This window comes from Chanos chanos, chromosome 14 (genome assembly GCF_902362185.1).
Source record: "Chanos chanos chromosome 14, fChaCha1.1, whole genome shotgun sequence".
Classification (NCBI taxonomy): domain Eukaryota; kingdom Metazoa; phylum Chordata; class Actinopteri; order Gonorynchiformes; family Chanidae; genus Chanos; species Chanos chanos.
The window spans coordinates 7,919,298-7,941,040 of NC_044508.1; the positions used below are offsets into that span (position 1 = coordinate 7,919,298).

Here is a 21,743-nt window from a genome sequence, read left to right on the forward strand (position 1 = left end):
GTTCTTGTGTTACATGGTGTCTTAATTATAGATTAATCACATCATTAACTCCACGCTGCTGCTGCAGGCAACACATTCAGAATGCTGAGACGAATTAGTGTAACATGTCTATTTTCAGTCACACTCACCAAAGGGCCCGATACACACGCACACACACACACACACACACACACTCTCTCTCTCTGGAGTGACCGGCATTTCTTGTGTACATTCACTCATTTAACTGACAGTTGTATCCATGACAACTGAAAATGTTTACCCACTCCCAACCCACTGGTTACTGAGCCATGTCACGTACCACCAAGCCTCCACCACTAACACCATCAACATTTCTGTCGGCAGAATAAAACACGTTGGAACCAAATACAACGGTGGTTTGTAAAGCACAGCATAGCACAGAGTGGTATAGTGAGAAAGATAAAAGACCTTTGACTAGGTCTCTTTGGCCAGACGTTGCCTCGCATCCGGAATAGGACAACAGAAAAGGATGGAGCACCGTGTGAGGGAGCAGGACACAGCAAACAGAACAGATTAGCACCCGTTCAAAAAAAGAAAACAAAAAAAAAAACCTTCCATTGACTGACCGTAGTAGAGACTGGCCTGGTCGTGATTGTGGCTGAGCTCCTGGTTGAATCTCGTGTGATAAAGCTTAACGCAGGCGAGGATGGTGTCTTTGTCCTGCATCGGCGGTTCCTCGTTTCCCGAGCATCCAAAGGCACTGAGTACCACGCACATCATGCAGGAGTCCACTCGCAGCACTCGCAGGTCCGCGCCACACAGAGGAGAGCCCTGAGAGGAGGAGAGGGGTTTAGACGAGGCCGCGGAGACAGGACCACTGGAATTAAAGCTGAGAGAGTCGTATGATTGGACGGATCCGACATTGTGTGATCCTGGAGGAAGCGTCCAGAGAATTGGTTTCATTTCAGGTCGCACTACTGGACATTCTGATCATTCCGGTGGTTACCATGGAACTCTGTGTTCCTTCGCTGTTGACGTGACTCTATTCTCCTGCATTTTGTTCTCTATCTTACTATCTAAGCACTCCGAAGACCTCACCGGCACTAACGGTGTGTGCGTGTGTGCGTGTGTGTGTGTGTGTGTGTGCGTGCATGCGTGTGTGTGCGTTTGTACATAGTTTGAAGTGTCACCTGCAGGAGTTGATGAATATCTGAAAAAAGCCTGAACTTGAAGGCTTCAGTGGACATTTTTGGCATTTTTTTTCAATGCTTTTAAAACAAAGACTTGCCTGATATTTAAGAACTCAAAGTTCCAAAACGTTACTTGACTGTGGCGTTTTTCCAAAACTGAACACACAAACAAACACACACACACACACACACACACACAGAATTCAAACTCACAGGTAGGAAGTAGATGTGGGGAAAGCAGTGGACATTAGGCCACTCCCTGGCGAAGAAAGCAGGATCCCCGAGAAACACAACACTGTGCAGTTCAGTCAGGGTCAGACTGCTAGCACGCAATGGCATCATGAAGTCCCCCAGACCCAACAAACTGGAATTCTCATCACCAAACAAACACACCAGTATGTGGTTCTTAAAACACAATGCAGATGCAATGTGTCTGTCCTGAAAGAGGAAAAAAGATATACAAACACACAGGAAAACACACAAACAGGCTGTCAAACAAGTAAACAAATAAATACCCCGCTGCATTGTGCGCTGAGGAGCAAATCAATAAATTAACGTGTTGTTCCTAGTTCTGGACGTGTTAAAAGTCTTGGGTGCTGTATGCAACGGTTAGAATGGATAAGTTGCGTCTCAAATGATAATTTAATTAATGTTCACTGTGGCTTTTTTATTCTTTTTCCGTGTTAACCGGAGAAGAAGCTCTCCTAGCGGAATGGAGGAATTCTGTACTTTAAGACCCGCCACAGAATTCTACACAGCCAAATGATGGCAGAATCATTTCTTCAAGAAGACATGTATGCATAGGCCCACTGCACTGGTTTTTAGTTTTGGGTTCAAACTGGGAGACTCACCAGTGTGACATCCTTAAGAGGGACCGGGGGGCACCAGTGGAACATTCCGGTAGAGTCCAGTCTCACATCCTCACTGTCCTGTGAATGAACTATGTCTTGTCCTGGGCTGAAACAGAGAAAGAGAGAGGGGGGAGATAGAGAGAGGAGAGAGAGAGAGAGAGAGAGAGAGAGAGAGAGAGAGAGAGAACAGTGGGTGACAATCAGTCTCATTCAGTCAGAGCACAGTATGAAAGAGAGATAAAGTGTGTAAACTTCATGGAGGGGACAACACTACACAGGTCTCACCAATAAGGCAACACTCCCAGAGACTGTCTCTGACCCAGACTAACTGATGAGTTACAGACAGAGGCTGCAAGAAACACACATACCGAAAGGTCTGCAACTATACCGAATAACACAACAGGATTCAACACTTTGACAACATAGCAAAAACAGGAATATTCACAAAGAACAATTTTTTAAAATGAAAGGGAAAATAAAGCAAAGGGGAAAAAATTGTTTCTCTTATTAGACTTAAAACTGATGATCTAGTTAAACTATTCAGTCCTCTGAACTAACCTGGCAGGACATGGAATGATTTTAATACTATTGTAAGCTAATGCCATCTAGTGGCAATAGAGGTTATGACAACCAATTCTGAGGAATAGGGATGAATCACAACAATGAATTCATTGTTAGCTGTCTAAATATTAACTAAATGACTCCCTGGCGCGCGTGTGTGTGTGCGTGTGATTAATTACCATCCTTTAAGTCATCACAGTTGCAGGGTTTCATCTGGGACGGATCATTGATATCAGAGTGACAAACAGAGCAGTACAGACTGGCCCTAAAACACAAACAGCCACTCAAAACATGTCCACGCATACGAGCAACCAATCAGCACAAGCGTACAGACGCATGCAGCCAACCAGACGCATCACCTAACACATATGCATGAGTGAAAAGGAATAAGGGAAATCAGTTATAAAAATGACATATTTCTTTTTTTTCTTTTCTTTTTTTTTTTGGTTTACCTTTTAGCATCAGTAGCATTGTCAGCTATCAGGAAGCCCAACGTCTGATTTTTAATCTTAACGTGAGTGGGAGGATTAACTAAGACACTGGGAAAAGAAAAAAAAAAAAATTCAATCTACGCCTCATAATGCAGACGACTGGTCTTGTTTAATTAAACACCCACTGAGCCGCTCATATCACAGCTAAGTTTCTGACACATTTAGACTTGGTTAAAAAAAACAAAAAAAAACAGTCTCAGTTAAAAAAAGAAAAAAAGAAAAATACCTGAACTCCGTGTCACTGCTCTGGTATTCAATCCCAATTAAAAGCAGTTTCAGCTTAAGGAAACATAACCTGCGGTAAAATAACACAGACGAACCATAATTACCAACTACGCCACTCTTGTAATTACTAGCGCTGGTGCCTTTTATTTTTCTGTTCTCCTTAATTTGCCAATATTGTGCGGCCAACTCATTAAAACACCCGTGAATTCTAAACGGAGACAGACATCGAGGGAGCGGTTGTGTAAGAGCTGTCAGCTCGACAGCGCGTCTCTATAATGTGCTCTGTGACTGCGTTTTCTCACTTGCTGGCCTCAGCAAAAGACATCCCGGTGAATGAGCTGGACAGGAACTCAGTGTAAATTTCATTATAGAGTCCCTGTCTGTACAGTTTTTTCCAGCTGTCTTCCTCATCCTGCTCAGACAGACAGAGAGAGGGTGAGCAGAAAGACAGAACGAGAAAGAGAGCAAGACAGTCACGGGAATCGAAAAGCAATACTGTGGTATTACCTCTATGCATACTTTTCATATAAACATTTATAGGTTATGTTCATCTGCTGTATTCATTCATTCATCCATTCATTCATTTATTTGTTCATTCATTTTCCAAGCCGCTTATCCTAATTTGGGTTGCAGGGTGCTGGAGCCTATCCCAGCACTCACTGGGCAAAAGGCAGGGGAGACACCCTGGACAGGTCACCAGTCCATCGCAGGGCATCATCTGCTATATAATTATGTAAAACTGAAAAATGATATGCACTGCACAACAATTAATCTACCATCAATTTAAGGAACCAACTAATTCTTTTCTCTAAACACATACGTTACACAAGCATTCGAAACAAACACAATAATGAAATGATAAACAAACACATTTAGAAATGATAAACAAACAGGTATGCTAGGTAATCTGGATTTAGACACATTCTGATTGGCCAGGGTGAATTGAACCTGCCTCAACTTCACTCTGCATGGTGAAGAGATTAGCCAATAAAGTTGAGAGTCCTGGAACAATACAGCTCTGTGCCATGAATCCCAGTTTAAGTTCAGCCAGACAGATTACGGCGTCCCCTCGTGCCCAATCCCAGTTAGGCACGTTCTGTAGGTATGCCTGGACACAGAGCATCAGACTCATAACACGTCTTCATGTCGTTCTCACAGGGCTTTGAAAGTGTATTTCCGAATGGTTTCATGACTCACTTTACTGGAGTGTCTCAACATCTGGACAATAACTCGAGTTCTGGGACAGTACTGTTTGACAGATATGACTCTGTAATGGAAATCAATGCAGAAAAGAATGTTTTCAGTGTCTGGAAAGATCACGTTTATGTCTGTGTGTGTGTGCGCGTGTGCATGCGTGTGTGTGTATGCATGCGTGTGAATGTATGTGAGTGCGTGCGTGTGTGTGTGTGTTTTCAGAAACCTCATAAGGTTAGCTGCATCCTCGTTGTTCTGGTTGGTCGTGAACCGGTCACACAGAATCAAGCAGGCACTCGCCTTCCTCATCTACAGAAAACCGGGAGAACCACAGTTTTCAAAACAGGCAGCCAATTACCTCCTAGAATTTTTCAATCAGCAACACGCTTTGCCACACCCTCCTCCACTACACCCTTGCTCCTGGACACCCCTCCTGAGACACCTCCCTCTTGGTCCCACCATCAATTTGGCAGCAACACAGTAATGCTTTAAATAACTTGAGTGGCTCAGCATCCGGCCAATCAGAGGGCAATGGACATGCTCGAGGGGCCAATGGGAAGACAGTAGTCGCCTCTCTTTTAGGTTAAACCTCAGTTTCAGGTCCCATCAAAGCCTCTGCTCAAGTTCGCCCAAGTGCTTATGCGTGTGCCATGTAAAAGGGTTCAGATCAACTGTACCAGCACTCTCTCCTGGTCCGCAGGCTGAAGGACAGAGCCCTGGTAGAAGGTCACCTGGAGAAACCGCCGGCGGAAAAACGCCTCCAGTTCTTGATCAGGGCAGAAGCTACGACACATATGGAGAGACAGAAAGAAGGGCAATAAGGCTGAGATCTTGGTCAGGTACATTCAGAACTGATGTCATATCTCAGCAACCCTGACTTTCCTCACAAAACTCACTTTCCAAGGAACACCACGTGGACGTTGATCTCTCCCCTGTCCTCATGGAGAAACTCATTCATGAACACAGAGGCATTGGCCAAGGTGAGGTGTCCACACACAACCACATGACTTTGGCAAAACAAAGAAAACACATGGTTGTGGTTATAAAAGAGTTCTGTCGGTGTATGGTAATATAGTAGTTCTAGGGTTATATGATAAAACTTGTTCACGTTTTGCCTGAGGTGCCAGTGTAGCTCCCACCGAAGCGTTTTCGGTTCAGGATGATCTGCAGAATCAGTGGTACGAAGCTTGCGAACACTGACTAAGAAAGTTGGATGGGGGTTACATACAAACTGGAGCGATAAGCACTTCAGAATATAGTGTGTGTGTGTGTGTGTGTGTGTCTGTGTGTCTGTGTGCATGTAATGCAGTTTTACCAGTGCAATAGAAATGAACATGATGATGACAGAGCGGCCAAGGGTGGTGGTGACTTCTACGTCACCATAACCGACGGTCGACGTGGTAACGATCAGAAAGTAGAAACACTCAAAATAGCTGAGAGAGTGGGCATTTGAGTAGTTTAACCAAGGGTCTCCAGAATTCTCCAACTGAGCTCAAACAAAAACATGCATTAAAGACATACATATCACATAAAAAAACCCCACACAGAATACTAGCAAGATGAACCATGTTATTGTGGTCTAGTCCAGTGTTAACTAAAAGTGATGTTTTTTTGTGACATACCAGATGGATAAGACCAGCAAAGGTGAGTAGTGTGCCCAGGACTATGGCACAAAGTCTAGACAGCTTCAGAAATGTGCTGACAGAGAGAGAGAGAGAGAGGGAGAGACAGACAGACAGACAGAGACACAGAGGCAGACACAGAGAGTGGCAGATACAGACAAAAAGACAGAGAGAGAAAGAGAGAGAGAGAGAGAGTGAGAGCGAGAGAGAGAGAGAGTATCATTTTATCATTTTTGATTCTGACTTATTGAGTTCATAACCAACAAAAACTGAATTTTGAACAATGTCCGGCGGAGTTTAGCAGGTTAAAATTAAATTATATTTTTTATGTAGCTCCTTCACATACTTGTTGTTGGTAATACAGAAGATCTGAAGGATCACTGGTATCTCTAAGATCTGAAGGGCGCGAGAGAACCTCAGACCTACGGCCAAAAGAAAAAACTAGTCATTCAACATGGGCTCTAGAACCTTCTCAAGTGTTAGCTTAACTTAAGTAGCAGATATCTTACCAAGCCATGCTCTGTATGTAAAGAGTGAGATGAAGGAAGGAGGTATTGTAAAAAAATCCACCAGTGATCTGAAATCCACCCAAAACAGGATCTTGTCTGGGGCAGCGAGACACTATGAGAGAATCAGAGAGCGTTTGAACAAAATCAGCTGGAAGTCAACGAGAGGACCTTCACATTTGGGATGTTCATTACTCACCTTAAGTCCAAAATACAAGAGATAGAAGATATTGAGACACACATCAATGAGAAACACCAAACTGTAGCTCTGCATGCATGATTCGATTGGTCTGGGAGATAAAACAGAGAGAGAGAGAGAGAGAGAGAGAGAGGGAGACAGAGGAGACTCAGTTAACTTTTAACAAACCTTTACCGGCATATTCTCAACAGATTGTAATGTCCATATTCTCTGATTCCTTAAACATATTGAATAGATTCATTCACAGAAAGTATTTGAAATAATACAATTTTTTAAACGATTTTAGAAAGACGCCAGTATTTTTTTTTTTTTCCTTAAAGATGGGGAACAATACTCACTCGGTAGTCATAAAAAGATAGAGAACGACCGAGCAAATGTTGAGAAAGAACATCAGTACCATCTGAGACAAAAATGAGACATCATGTCAATATTCAAATTCATATCAAACCTGCAAGACCAACTCAGTTACAAAAAAAATTAGAAATTGAATTGTGGAGGGACTTAAAGAGAAAAACATTACAGTATTCAGTGGTTTTAAAGACTCAGATCTGACTGGTCCAGTGATCTAGACTGGAAGCACAAGAAGTGCTTTTATCGTGCCACCTACCAGTATTTTTCCAGGTAAATGTTCAACAGACATGAAGGAGAAGGCCCTGATATGGAGAGATGGTTGGAGAATGCTCTGGTAACCAAACAAACACACACACACACACACACACAAGGTTACAAACGCACAGCATGAACCTCTGTGAACTTTCAGTCAGCTTTGGACAAAGGACAAAACAAACATGTTAAGTCTTGCACTGACTAAATGTAAGGTCAGGTGTTGGCCTAAGCGGCCAAAGTCATTTAAAAAAAAAAATTCAGATTCAGTCTCTATTAAATTGTCCCAAAGAAGCACCGGCAACTTAATTAGTCACATATTCTTACATCTACAGAGACTCGTTTAGGGAATCGTTTGCATGCTTGATTTACACAGTCCACCGCTGAACTGTGACTATAACAACAATGATACATTTGACCTTTTGTTTTTAGATCAATATATGGTGCTAACAAATATTACTTTGTAAGGAGCCAGTTCTTTCTTCTTTGACTATGAGCAGTTCGGCCAATATTTTCGATTGATCACCTGAAAACCTTGTTAAGACCTAATTTTTCTTTTTTACTCCATGTTAGAAACTCACCTGTCTACGTCCCTGGCGGTATCTGGGCCACTGGACACCAATTCTGTTGAAACCTTTAATGCCTGCTTTGGTCAGGCTCAAGACCAGCAGGCCTCCTAGAAAGACCGCTAGAGAGGAGCAGAAATAGACCCACCAGATGCGATATCCTGCATATCTGCAGTGAGGCAGATAAAGGTGTGCATTTTCTGGATTAAGCACCTCCATTAAGTGCCTGTTGTTACAGCATCGTTAGAACAGGTCATGTTTTATGGTAAGATAATGGCAGGCTATGGTTCAGTATGAGTTTTGGAATGTTACCTGCACCACCATATGGAATTCTTATTCTATTGTGACAGTACATCCATCTCAACTATCGAGCTGGTTGTCCTGGCAACTATTGTCCCAACATTCCACATTCCATAGATGAAGTATAAAATGTTAAAACTGCGGGAAAACGCAAAGATTTCCAATGACTGACTCCATGGTTATTTTAAAGATAGGAACATAATGGCAATAATAATAATAATAATAATAGGAGTTTAAAACTCAGTTTAGATTAAGATTGTGACACTCAGTTAGATTGTGACATTTTGTTCTTGACAAAATGTTAATTTTTTTCCTTCAATGTAAAAAATGTAAAATAAAAATACAATGAACCTAGTTTACATGCATTAGCAATTTAATCAGAAAAAAAGGGAATATGTCAATCACTTACAACCCCAGACTAAAGCAGGGTATTCCTTCTATGTAACCTGATTTTGACACACAAATCAATCATATAAAATAAACTTCATAAGGCAACAGATGGGTAACTACACCTCTCTGCTTATTCAGTACAACAGCGAAAATATCACGCCATTCCTCTGCCTTGGAAATATAGCCTCCTCAATATATATATATATATATATTTAAAAAGAAATACGCAAACAAATTAGTCTAACACAACTTTCTTGGTCACATCATCTTTTTCTTTAACCAAACACACTACTGTGCATAGCATGCTCTCTCACCCATCCCCCCTCTGCTGTTGACCTTTAATTTGGGGGGGGGGGGGGGGGGGATAATAGTGAAAAGAAAACATTTACTCTATATTGGCTGAGAACACTGAAGCAATATTGGTGATTTGTGTAAAACAGTAGATTATTTACAAACCCAATACTTAAGCTAATATTAGAGTGAAATCCTGAAAATTAAAAATTAAAAAAGTTTTCAACCAACGGGAAACAAGGAGAGGAAGTACACTTTATACAGATCTATTGTATACCTTTACAAGCAAGCGTTTAAATGACTCCATGAAATCCAAAATGAAAAAAAAAATCATAATTGAAAAAAAAAAAAAAGAAAGACAAATAAAAAAACAAAAAAAGGCCTACTCAGATGTCACTTACTCAAGTTACTCTATGTAAGGGACTACAGAGGATTCTGGGTAATGAGAAGAGAATTCTAAAAAATATCTGGGAAATAATGAACCACAGCTGGTCACAGGAGAGTAGACACGACCAGATATAAAGATTGGACATAACTATGGACAGCCAAAATAAAGTGTGTGTGTGTGTGTGAGTGTGTATATTATATACATACACCTTATATTTTCTAACACATTCATTAAGAGAAACAGAAGGTACCTGCACTTAGGCTGCTTAATGGTTGTGGGAACATTTCTGTTGCAAGTACAATTTATCTGAGAAACATCAGGGAGCAATTCTGCAATTGCATCATACTCTTAGATCTCACGAACATGATTTATGAGTAGTTTGAGGCATGTATTACTATTAGCTCTCATATTTCACAAACACAATTTGTAGTAGTTTGAATCATTGTTCCCAATAACACACAGATTAATAATTATATTAAGTATACAGCATAATACGGATACAGCATTTATGATTACTGAAATCTGTAAAATGAAAAAATTAAAGTAATTTTCAGTTAATGTCTTTGGCTTGTTAATATAACACAGTGCCAAGTTTTGTTTTTTTTTTTTGCTTTTTTTTTTTATACAATATGGAGCAAAATGGTGTGTGAGTAAGACTTAAATTGCATAATCTCTGTCAGATTACTGAACAAAGTGGGATTGACAGACAGTCCCATCACAAAGAAACACCTTCAAACAGAGATTTAGGCTTTTATGCAATTTCCATAAAAGACAGATCTCAATTTACAACAGAACAACTTCCAATTTTACACAGAATCGCAAATAAATCTTTACATAGATTTTACAGCACCCTGTATGCTTTATCTTATTACATTGTGTGTGTGAGGAAATACGATCACTTACAAAATATATGGAAATTAATTACATTAAAAGATTAAAGAGAAACAGAGCACTATTGGTCTAAACAAAAATAAAATTCCATCCTCAAATTATGCATATTATTACACGTATATGCATTTTGACTAGAAACAAGTTATAAACAAAGAAAAAAAAAAATCTTTCCAAAAAAAAAAAAAAAACCGACAAAGAAAAAAAAAAAAAACACATCTCACGTATTTTGTTTCCTGTGACATTCACGAATCTGTAAAGGGGCCAAATGGAATGAACCACGTCCATCCATTTAAAAACGTATCAAACCTTCTACTCAAAAAACGTTAAGGATATGCAGATATAAAAATCAGTCCAATTATCTGAAGGAAAAAAAAAAAAAAAAGAAAAAAAAAAAGAGAGAGAGAAGATGGGGGGGTGGGGGTGGGGAGTTTGTCTATGAATGATCTGTACAGACATAATGGGCCGGCTCTTGATCTTTTCCTCTCAGTCACTCTCACTGGGGCGGACCAGTGCTCCAGCACCATGGACAGCGGCTATGAAGGGAACGTTAGACGAGTGGAGGGGTGGGGGGGGGGGGGGGGGCGTGAGAGAGAGAGAGAGAGAGAGAGAGAGAGAAAAAAGCAGGTGGAGATGAGAAAAGACTGCTCTGTGGTGGGTGCCTATTTATACCCCTGCTGATTCCAGGTCTGCCCATAGACGCCGTAGGTGGGCATCTGCCAGCCGTTGGCCATTGGGTACTGCCCGATCTGCTGCCCGTTGCCGTAGGACTGGCCCCACTGGCCGTACGGCTGGGCCGGATAACTCGGCTTGTTTTGCTGGAGAAGGAAAGAGAGGGAGAGAACTGATGAGCATCAGAGAAAAACTGTAGTTGAATTTAGGTCAGAAAAAGTTCCATGAGAACAATATGAAGCATGTTCACGACTGTGCAGGTATAAACCTGTGTATTAAGCTATATGCAGTATATCAGTTTGTGTGGACATATTGTGTGTGCGGTGTGTGTGTGTGAGAGAGAGAGACTGAGAGGTACCTGAGGGAACTGCATCTGCTGCATGGATCTCATGTCTGCAGTCTCTTTTCCCCAGTAACACTTGACTGGATGTCCCTCCACACTGGTGCCGTTAACAGACACGATAGCATGGGCAGCAGCCTCGTGAGAGTCAAACCTGTAAACACGCACGCACACACACACCGTCAGGACAGTCTCATCCTTCTGTCTATACCACACACACCCTTCCAATCTAACTCTAAACAGAAAAGGGTTACATTTCTTGCCGTAAAGAAACCAATTCAATAAAGTAGTTTCGTTAAACATAAAGCACATTACATCAGTATACAACTTGATGGTGTGAATGACTGGGTGACATAGTCTACAGATAATCTTGATGTTTTCAGACACTCAATATGGGCTATATCTTAATATTTTAGATCTACAGATCAAATGATCGATACATATATCTGTGTTTTAACACAGATATATATCCGCTGCTTTGTCCTACATTAAGGCTTTTCATATCCGTACAAGAACGATGAATCAGCTGCCTTTATTTAAGAGTTTCCCTTCTGCCACAGGAGAGTCTTTGAATTCACCACTGGCTATGTCTACTGTAGTCTTTTTAACATAACAGACATTTATGTATTTCAAACACAGGCTGTCTCAGGAGGTTAGTCTCACCCCTGGACAGATGGGAAATACATGTGTTGAAATGTGTTATGTTGAAAAATCTCTCATTTCATTATGAAATTTTGAGCCAATATGTTAAAGCTTAAAAGTATGTCACACAAAATATATACTGAATACATCACAAAAAAAAAAAACAAAAAAAACCCTGGACACTTCACACAGGTGAAAAACAAAAGGTGTAAATGGGAATAGACATGCCTGATGAAGGAGTAACCTTTATCCGGGAAAACCCTGATTTCCATGATTTGGCCAAATGGAGAGAAGGTCTGTCTCATCAGATGGTCTAAAACAAATGCAGGAGAGACATGTCAATATATATATATTTAAAAAAAAAAAAAAAGTTGAAAAAGCAGCCGGGACAGTTCAGAGGTCAGGCCCATGTGGGAGCCGCACTGACCAGAGAGGCCGGAGGTCACTCCTCCACAGTAGACAGTACAGTTACTGGGGCTCGACTGACTCAGGACGTCTTCATACGACAAGTGTTTGGCACTGCCTGAGCGGGACAGAAAAGACAGTCATTAATACAGCAAAGTGTGAAAACCTACACCTTAACAAAGGGAAATACACAGTAAATTACAAACACCACAAGTCTTAACTAGTCAACTGATAAAGTGAGAATAACCAGTAGAGAAAAAAGGAGAGGTTTTATGAAAGACTCACTGTCGTGGTTGGATTTGGGGGCAGGTGGCTTTCTAGTGGCCCAGTTGGTTCTGATCTGCCTTCCTCCAAGCCATTGGCCATTCATCTGTTGAATGGCATTCTCAGCGTCCTATCAGCAATGAGAGATGTCATTCATTAATCCAAGAAACCGTTACACAAACGGACCGCGGAAATACCGCTGAAAACCTGAACTGTAAGATTACTTTAATGTTTATTTTGTCTACGTACTCCTAATCCATCAGACTGCACTGGCCTTGTGCCATGTCAAACACATTGTGATATGTTTTGATAACAGAACATTGCTTTGCGTTATGGATAACTCAGAACTGGGGGTACATACCCATTTGTTGATGAAGGATATGAAGCCGTAACCCTTAGACTTCCCTGTTGCCAAGTCCTTCACCACGCGTGCATCCCTAGATCAGATACATGGACATCATCAACAAAGACCCAAACATCACAATAACACAAAGCCCTGATAGACATACCAGCACATTCTGTAAACTACACTACACTCTGATGGATCCACTGATTAAAACTGCATGTCTAGACAAAAACGAGAGCATTTTATTCTGAGATCTGGAAGGGAAAAAAAAAAAAATAATAAAAAAAAATCATTCAGTGTAAAGTTGATCACAAAAACCAGAAACCATGGTGACCGGAACCACTCTGCGCGGTCAAGGGATCACTTACGAGATCTTCCCGAAAGGAGCGAAAGCAGCGCGGACATCATCGGTGTTAATCTCAGGACTCAAGTCACCCACAAACACGTGGAAATGATCTAGAAAAGAATTTGCAGAACTTCTCATGAAACTCCTCCTCCTCCTCATCAAGATATGAAATGCTGGACACCCTTTACCTTAGACAATCATTATGATTACATGTTAACAGCATTACCAGCTAACCTCTGTCTCATTACATACCGCAAATCCCACATTATATTTAATGCCAGACTGTTTAATAAGAGAACAAGTGTAATATCAAAATATGTTCTGATATTACACTTGTTCAAAATTTGATATTAAACATTAAATTTTCCTGACAAAGTGGTATTAAAAAAGACAAACAGTGTGTTAATTGTTGTAAAAGGTTACACAAGCACGCTCAATACTCACTAAAAAAATCTTTTCTATGCTAAAGAAAGGTCCCTGAATATAAAGACAGTACTTACTGCTGGTGTCCTTCTTCTGGCTGCTAGGTGTTGATGCCCAGTTGACCTTCATGTCCTGAAATAGAGGAGGATAAAAAAGAGGGAGGAAAAAAAAAAGGAAAGATGAAAATTCTTGACATGAAAAAGAGATCTCTCGAACTGACTTAGTGTCATGGCAAAAACGTGAACCTTTGAAACCAAACACACTTCAAAAAAAAAAAATCTCAGGTCAAACTGACGGAGGAAAAACAAACAAACAAAAACAAAAAACAAAAAAAAAAACAACAAAAAAAGCAAAAGCAAACAAATTTTTTTTTTGAGATATATCGAAAAAACCCCGGCGATCACTCAAAGTTTGGGAAAAAAACTGGAATAGTAAAAAAAAAAATATATGTATATATGAATAAATTCTACAGAGGAAAAGTCTAAATAGCAAGAGACTTACAACAGAGTGACATTATCAACTTGTATTACTCCTCATAGGCTCCATCATTACCTGTTGAGGATAAAATATTTGCACTGAATATAATTTTTGGTGAAAGGTTTTGTTTTGATTGCTTTTGAGGTTGTAGACCTGGTACAGGTACATACGGATGGTGAGGCGTAGAATATGACAAAAAAAATGATGTGTTTTTGTTGTCTTTGTTTTGTTGAGGGAGGACATGTCAAATGTCATGAGAGCCTGAACTGAATGACCAGCTATCGTGTTCTCTTTACACAAATACAACTTGTGTTTGGTGCTTTCCCTTATTTACAACTGATGACCGAGCTCAACCTCTGGTATCAAACTTTGATTTTATTAAGTTCTTGAGTATTAGTAATAGTGTATGTTCAAAAAAAAAAAAATTTTTTTAAATATATATGCTGAAATTTGAAGTGCACTTCATCTCACAAAACATCTTGACCAGAACGAATGTAAGAGTATGCTTTCAGATATGTATATTGCTAATCTTTTCCCTAAAGTGGATGATCCTGACTTTGGACAGCATGTTCATTGAAGGTACTGAGTTAAAGAAAAAAAAAAAAAAAACTCTGATTTGAGAAACATGGTCTAACACGGCATTTTAAAAACTAGTTTGATATTTAGCGGAAATCTGCCATCACTAGTAAGCTGCATCCATTTTAAGTGAATCCTCTCCAGTGGTTTGACTTGACGTTCATGTTTCCAACAAACAGAAGGCAGCATTCACTGCTTATAGACGTGAACAGGGACCCAGACCTGGGGTGATTCAAGTATCTCACACGTTACATGACTCCCAAAAGTACCTTGCACTGTTGGCTTACTATAAATGTACTTCTTATGTAATAATGAGATGAGATGACCGTTGAGAGATCAGCTTTTCAAACTATTATCCATACCAGATGAAAAAAAAAAATCTTGGAAAAAAATGACTTACCTGCTGAAAATAAAACAAAAACACATCTACACACAGCAAAATCCAATAAAACATTTCCTTAAAGAAAGTTCTTGTCTACCTTTTAGCATTTAGTTGCGTTTGAAAAAGCATATAGTTGCCTCAGGGGTCCCTCTCTATTGAAGGTCACTCTGTGCTCAGAGTCCGATTGTGGTCTCACCTTTCCCAAGATTTTCCTCCCGTTCATAGCAGCAAGAGCAGCAGCAGCGTGGCCATGCTCATAGAACTCCACAAAACAGTAAGGGTCATTCCCAGCAGCCTAGCAAAAAAACAAACAAAAGAAAAAAGAAATTATAAAAGTAGGCAACTCTGAGTTTGTCAGACATATTATATTTGGTTAGTGTCGTTGTGGCTTTTCTCTGGTCATATCTCTAGTCATGTGTTCACGCTACACAAGAAAACTCCCCACTGCCGTTTCTATGGATTCGAAACAAATAAAACTAATAGGCTTTGGAGTAACTTTTACACACCCAAACAGCGTTAGCATAGCGCGTGCACTTACATCTACTATCATTTTGCAGCTCTTGCACGGGCCGATCTGGGTGAAGACTTGCAGGATGAGCGCATCTGTAACGTCCCGTGATAGGTTCCCAACGTACCTGAAAAAATAAATAAATAAATAAAAAATAATACAGTATACAAGTACGGCAAACATAGCAGAGAGAGAACTCGATAGTAAGATTTTGTGACGTTTCTGCCACGTTTTCGCCACTAGGTGCCAGAGCACTTCAAACAGAAGTCTCTCGGTGATTAAACCATCAATCATGGCTTCTGTGGAACTTCCTACTCTTCATTCACTCCAAAGCATGAAGGAAAAAAGCGCCACACAATGAAATGAACTTTATGAATACATTTTGGTATGGCAGGCATTTGCCTCATTGCCCTTGAGCAGTACGTTATGTGATTACCATAAAAGCTAACTATATGCAATTTCACGACTACATTTACTACTAAAAATGTTAGTGAATTACAACTGATAGGTTAGACGAGCCGCTAGTGATGTCCCGTGCTGTTACTTAAAACCGCAACCACACTAGGTAATGCATCGTTCCATTAGCGCGGCCTAATAAACGTATCACGATGCACTTCATTGGATCACAGCTTTTAAATGAGCAAGTCACACACTTACATAGACAGAAATAAGGAAAATGGAAAAACACCGGTTCGATAGCCAGTTAGCTGACAGACACGCTAAGAGAGCGTGGACGCAGCTGAAAAAAATTACCCATCTAGGGAACGGCTGAATCGTTCGAGGTGTCTGGCGAGATAAAATGCCAAGGAGGCATAGTTTTTTCAGTATCGATAGTTGCACGGTGTTAGAACTGGCCCTTTGCTAAATGCGTTATCTTGCCAACTGGCCGCCGAATTGAAGAAGCCGCATGACTACTGCCAATAGCAGCTAGCATAACTAGTTGGGGTTGAAGAAATTCTAAGCCAACATGGCACTTACAGAGTCTTCTGTTGGTCTTCCTCCATCATGGTTCTGCTCTCAAAAGATATCAAAAAGTTGGTAAAAAAGAAAAATGCGTTTTCTGAAATAAAGCTGAGAAGCAGTCGTCACGTTTTGAGTTCAGTTTAAAAGAATTTGTTGGCTTAACTTCCTCTACGTTACTTCAGCAGCAACGTCGCCGGACGTTGCCGTGGTCTTTCATTTCTTTAGTTGAGTTCGATTCCGCTGAAGAAAGAAAACTAAGCTCCGAGTGTGAGATTCTGCCACCTCCTGGATCGGAGGATTACTGCAAGCAGGCGGTTCAAGGAGAGACCAGACGTTTTGCTGAGCTGGAGGAGGGCGTTAACATGTTCGCGGGCGCCACTACACCACAAACACTACCGTTGAGTTCAACCAAACCTTAACTGATGCACTGAAAATATGTTGAACGGTAATTAAAAGCTTTTGCTGTGGCAGTGTGCCATCTTCAAGGATACGTATCGTGTCAGAAAAACTTGAGACATTGTGCGGAGTACTGAGGAAAAGTTGTTTTGTGAAAATGGTGCTGAGAACAGATGCAATCTCTTAATTCCTGAGTTTGTTCATGCACATGTATTTTTAATCATTTCAGGACAATCTGTTCTCTGTTCTGACTGCTTTGTTCTCAATTAATCGCTTTCTGAGCTATTTGACAAATAATAATGACATAAAATGAGGCAAGTAATGAGGAGACATGTTGTGGTCATACCAAGTTTATTTCATAATTCAACCGTGAAAAACAATAACCAACATTCTTTTGATACTTGTGGCCGTTTTAAAGTAATAATTTTGTCACAAAACTAGAGTGACCAGACATCCTGGTTTAACTGGGACAGGGAGAGGAACAGGGACAGTCCCAGTTTCAGGAGGTGTGTCCCGGCTTCAGCTTATAAACTTTCGGAGTATCCCGACCTCTGTCTATACTAGTGCATATATTTCAACAAATCACCTCATTGCTTTTTCTTTAATAGTACACCTACATGGAAATGTCCAAGTAAACCGCTGATATTGAAATAATGGGTTTTTTTTCACATTTGTTGGAAAATAGCTAAAACAGAAGCAATGCAACTGATATGCACTAAACTGTGGGCCTTTTTTTTCACAGTCAGATATGTCAGTAAATAAGTGAAACCTTTTGTCACTACCGATAGAATTTATGATTATCCACGACAAACAGACAAACCTGACCTAGCCCTGCTACCAGACACGCTCACACCGATAGGTGTCCCAGTTTGAGACAAAAATCTGGTCACCCTACACACATTCCACCCCTCATCCACCACCCAAAAAAACTTTACCAAAGATTACTCTGAAAAAAAAAGTTCTGAAACAGATACAGTTCTTTGGTTGAGGGGAAAAAAAGAGAAAGAAAATTAGGTAGTATGTGTATCCTCTTATTTCCAAGCAGTTGAAACACACCTTAAAAAGATTAAATGATACATGCACATTTGGACAAAGTCACAGTATATGTTCAAAAAGAATATATATATATATATATATATATATATATATGGAAGGGGAAACACTGCTTTCAAGTGCTGTCTCAATGGTATATCCTTCATCTCCTGGTTCACATTTTATATCTCTTCATTAAGATGGTTTGATTTAGGTGTCACATCCTTTTTCACTCTGACTTGCCTCAACACAGCTTTGCATGTTCTTGATATCATCCAAGGTCATATAGATGTTGGATTTGGGATTTGCTGTCTTCTCCCAATCAAAGTTGTCTTTACTAAAATTAAGAACAAAATAGTAGTTAGTCGTTGAAAACAGCGCACACAGAAAAACACGTTTTTCTCTCACTCTCTCTCTCTCTCTGTCTCTGTCACATAGACAGACAGACACAACATGCATGCACACACACACACTAGCCAGCACAATCACAAAGAAGCACATGAAATCACTAGTTGAGACTAAAAAAACGTAAAAAAAAATATATCAAAGACACAACCTCATGTCCTTGCTGGTATCCTCTGGCCAACCAAATGGCACCCTGCTGCATTCACACAGAGATAACACAACAACAACTTTGGTGGATCAGCTCATTCACACTTTAATGAAAAATCATATCATACTGCATTTGGACAGTGTATCGTTTTATAGTTGGGCAGAACATCTTACCTGATGGCCAAGACGGTAGGCTGCCACAGTCTGGCAGTGTAAATGCTAAATATGACAGCAGGTACCAGGAAAGCACAACACCAACCCAAACATAACCAAAAAGCATTCTGCTCGTGAAGAGAGAGAGAAAAAGAGAGATACATAGAGATAGAGAGAGAGAGAGAGAGAGAGAGAGAGAGAGAGAACGAAAACCATGGAGGATGAGAGAAAGACAAGTAAGTATCTAAGTTTTTTAAACATTTGAAAACTAAAGTTCTGTGAAATCAGCTGCAGCATTGCCACTAACCATTATCACCTTTCACCATTTCAGTCACTTAAGTTTAGAAAAACAGTACTCACCCCGCCCCCAATTCCCAAACCCCACCCCCCAACCCCACCTCTCGCCCCCTCCGCCCCTGCCCGCTTCTATCTGACAGTACAGTCTGACTAGTCTGTCACTCACCCATGGACTGATGATGTTCTGACAGGCTGCAGTGTACACATTGTCCAAAGCCACGGGCAGCCACCGACAGTCCAGGACCTCCTCAACAATCTATAATCACAGAGACAAGTTCATATAGAAGTGGGTTAAGTCATGTCTAGGAGCACAATAAGTAAAGGAGATCACACCCAAAATATCCCAAAGCGAGAAATCATTGTACACATACACACACAGAGCAGGTATCTCATTTGAATAAGACAGAACTGAACATTGCGTTGGCCCCAGGGTAAAATTCCACAGCTTCTTCTTTGGCACGGCCGGATTCTCTTTTCTTTCTTTTCTCTGATTTTCTCTCTCTTTTTTTTTTTTATCTGCTTCCGCAGTAGCTTATGCGATGTAGGACTCACTTCTGGTTAGGCTGCAATGTTAGCATTTGAACCGTAAAAGCACAAATCTTAGCATGATTTCTCAAGAGCTCAACCCGAAGCCACTGAACGTATATCAAAGAAAAGCTGTCTGACTTGAAATATAACGCGAGAAATGACCCAGAATTTAAAAAAGAAAAAAAAGAAAAACTACAAATATGTCCGACATGATATGCCCCAGTTTAAAACAAATCTACTAGTTTGGCTAGAGCCAAAAAAAAAAAAAAAGAACCAAGAAGAAAGAAAAAGAAAAAAACCCACAAAACTCTGCAGCTGTCACTGCAAAATGCGTTCGGTACATATACCGCACTCCAACACGCGGTCGTTCAGTGGTTGTTTTTTCCTATTTTAACCATTAATGGGCCGATACTGACACACGTTTCAGGCACATGTCTCCATGGCACGCACATGGGAAGTGGGCGTTCGGTGCCTGTCAGAACACATATTCGAAATTCCAGCAAAACTTTTCTCCCTGTTCTAATGCAGGCGTAGTGACCTGTTCCTATGATAAACCTGAACTGTCATTGCCGCTGTGAATAGGCTGCCTGAAGGTGATAAGTGAACAATGAGGTATCAAGCTAAACAATCATGGTCCGTAGGCACACCTTGCGCACCTTGTGGTTCCTATAAATAGCTTCAGGTAATTGTCATTGTGGGAACCAACACCAGATTGAACTACGAATATTTCACATAATATCTCTCCTGGGCTGGTCCGTTAGACATCCGATTGTGGAAGCTCTGGTGTCAGTTTTGAAGGTAATTTAAGTCTGGTTAAAAAAGTCTGAACTTAAACCGCTGAAACGATGTGCAGCGATCTTTACAATGAATTTAAGCTAACTGCACGGTCCAACTGATTTACTCGGCAAAGAAAGTAATGGCTTTGGTCATCTACGAGTCATATTTCATTTCGCTGGTTTTGGAGTTACAGCCAGTAGGCGATTTATAGGGGGATGAGGTTTGGATGCCACCCCCCTTGTTAGCAAAATGACCAAAATGCAACCCCCATTGTTAACCTCCCATCCCCCTATATACTCTATGGATTAGTGTCAGTGACCATTGGGCCATCTGCCCTGTTGGCCATTGGTCCACCCCCCCCTGTTAAAAAATAACGAATTGCCTACTGGTTATAGCCACATGTTTTAAGCTATTTAAACTCTAGTCAAGAGAAACTTCCTTATTATCATGTTTTGTTGTTGAATAGATTGATGCTGCTGTGTGAAATGACTTCAGCCTTTGACTTCTTTTTTTTTTTTCTTTAAGTACGGCAGATGAAGAAATATCACATTTGTCATAGTGTTGGTAACGTTTGAAAACCTACCACATGACGAACCCAGTTGAGGTACTGCTGTAGCAGCTCTTGTCCTCTGCCCAGGAGACACACGGACACCTGCCGAAGCAAAGCAAAGTTAGACACTGAACCTCAATGTACAAACCATTTACAACAAAATGTATTGTCACACACTATCATTCCACTCACTCACTCACTCACTCACTCATTATCTAAGCCGTTTATTCTAATTAGTGTCGCGGGGGGTGCTGGAGCCTATCCCAGCATTCATTGGGTGGAAGGTGGGGAAACACCCTAGGCAGGTCACCAGTCCATGGCAGGGCAGGCAAACAGACAAACACCTTCACTCACGCATTCACTTCTAAGGACAGTTTAGTGTCTCCAATTTGCCTGACTTGTAAACAATAAACAGAAAAAAATGGAATAATATGATAATAAAAATTGAAATTTTCACTGACATTTTCCACAATGTGGGGGGCTTGGAGTTTGAGATCATTTTCAATTTGCTGAGTGCTTTGAAGGGTTCTGTCAGCGTTTGTCTAGAGCAACAATTAAAAAAAGAACTGGATGTTAGTGCTTCCACACGACAACAAAGTTTCACATTTATTAAAATCATATATTAAACATTTTAAGTCAACGCACATTCTTTTCTCAAAACAAAAAAAGCTCCAAAAACTACACACCCTCCCTTTTAAACCACTATCAGAATATGATCAGTTAATCCATTTAAAACCTGAGCTGAGGTGGAAAAATGTATATGTGGAGCTGCATATTGGATGTTTGTGTTTGTACATCATATAACGGTACTGGTAAAATGAACAGAACTACAAGAGGAGTGAGTCTGACCTCATTTGCTGTGAAAGTGAGAAAACTCATTAGAACAGATAC

The 21,743-nt window shown here is 40.5% G+C and overlaps 2 protein-coding genes across 6 annotated transcripts in view; both read right to left on the reverse strand.

Moving 5' to 3' along the window:
• LOC115827911 (calcium-activated potassium channel subunit alpha-1-like) overlaps window positions 1-8,185 on the reverse strand; it is an 11,039-nt gene extending 2,854 nt beyond the window's left edge. The window contains exons 1-17 of the mRNA XM_030791811.1: window positions 7,990-8,185; window positions 6,439-6,514; window positions 6,093-6,168; window positions 5,786-5,956; window positions 5,579-5,670; window positions 5,367-5,477; window positions 5,143-5,253; window positions 4,697-4,774; window positions 4,474-4,543; window positions 4,229-4,384; window positions 3,579-3,688; window positions 3,278-3,346; window positions 3,013-3,099; window positions 2,000-2,105; window positions 1,362-1,586; window positions 585-789; window positions 260-332 (exon numbers count right to left, since the gene is read on the reverse strand). Of these exons, the coding sequence (XP_030647671.1) occupies window positions 260-332; window positions 585-789; window positions 1,362-1,586; window positions 2,000-2,105; window positions 3,013-3,099; window positions 3,278-3,346; window positions 3,579-3,688; window positions 4,229-4,384; window positions 4,474-4,543; window positions 4,697-4,774; window positions 5,143-5,253; window positions 5,367-5,477; window positions 5,579-5,670; window positions 5,786-5,956; window positions 6,093-6,168; window positions 6,439-6,514; window positions 7,990-8,185 (2,012 nt within the window). The remainder of the gene's footprint in view (window positions 1-259; window positions 333-584; window positions 790-1,361; window positions 1,587-1,999; window positions 2,106-3,012; window positions 3,100-3,277; window positions 3,347-3,578; window positions 3,689-4,228; window positions 4,385-4,473; window positions 4,544-4,696; window positions 4,775-5,142; window positions 5,254-5,366; window positions 5,478-5,578; window positions 5,671-5,785; window positions 5,957-6,092; window positions 6,169-6,438; window positions 6,515-7,989) is intronic.
• A 2,616-nt stretch (window positions 8,186-10,801) lies between these two features.
• Window positions 10,802-16,745, reverse strand: tia1l (cytotoxic granule-associated RNA binding protein 1, like). Of its 5 annotated transcripts, none has more exons than XM_030791196.1 (11): window positions 16,583-16,745; window positions 15,635-15,731; window positions 15,293-15,391; window positions 13,739-13,793; window positions 13,261-13,348; window positions 12,908-12,983; window positions 12,568-12,676; window positions 12,305-12,400; window positions 12,106-12,190; window positions 11,254-11,389; window positions 10,802-11,014 (listed from the first exon to the last, which is right to left on the reverse strand). In XM_030791196.1, exons 1-11 carry the CDS (start codon window positions 16,609-16,611, stop codon window positions 10,886-10,888), a joined length of 999 nt encoding a protein of 332 aa, XP_030647056.1. In that variant the 5' UTR covers window positions 16,612-16,745; the 3' UTR covers window positions 10,802-10,885. The 5 variants fall into 5 exon arrangements, with proteins under 5 accessions (XP_030647056.1, XP_030647053.1, XP_030647054.1 ...); XM_030791193.1 differs by having other exon boundaries at window positions 10,802-11,041; XM_030791194.1 differs by having other exon boundaries at window positions 10,802-11,041; window positions 12,305-12,403; window positions 12,556-12,676.
• Window positions 16,746-21,743: the final 4,998 nt, after the last annotated feature.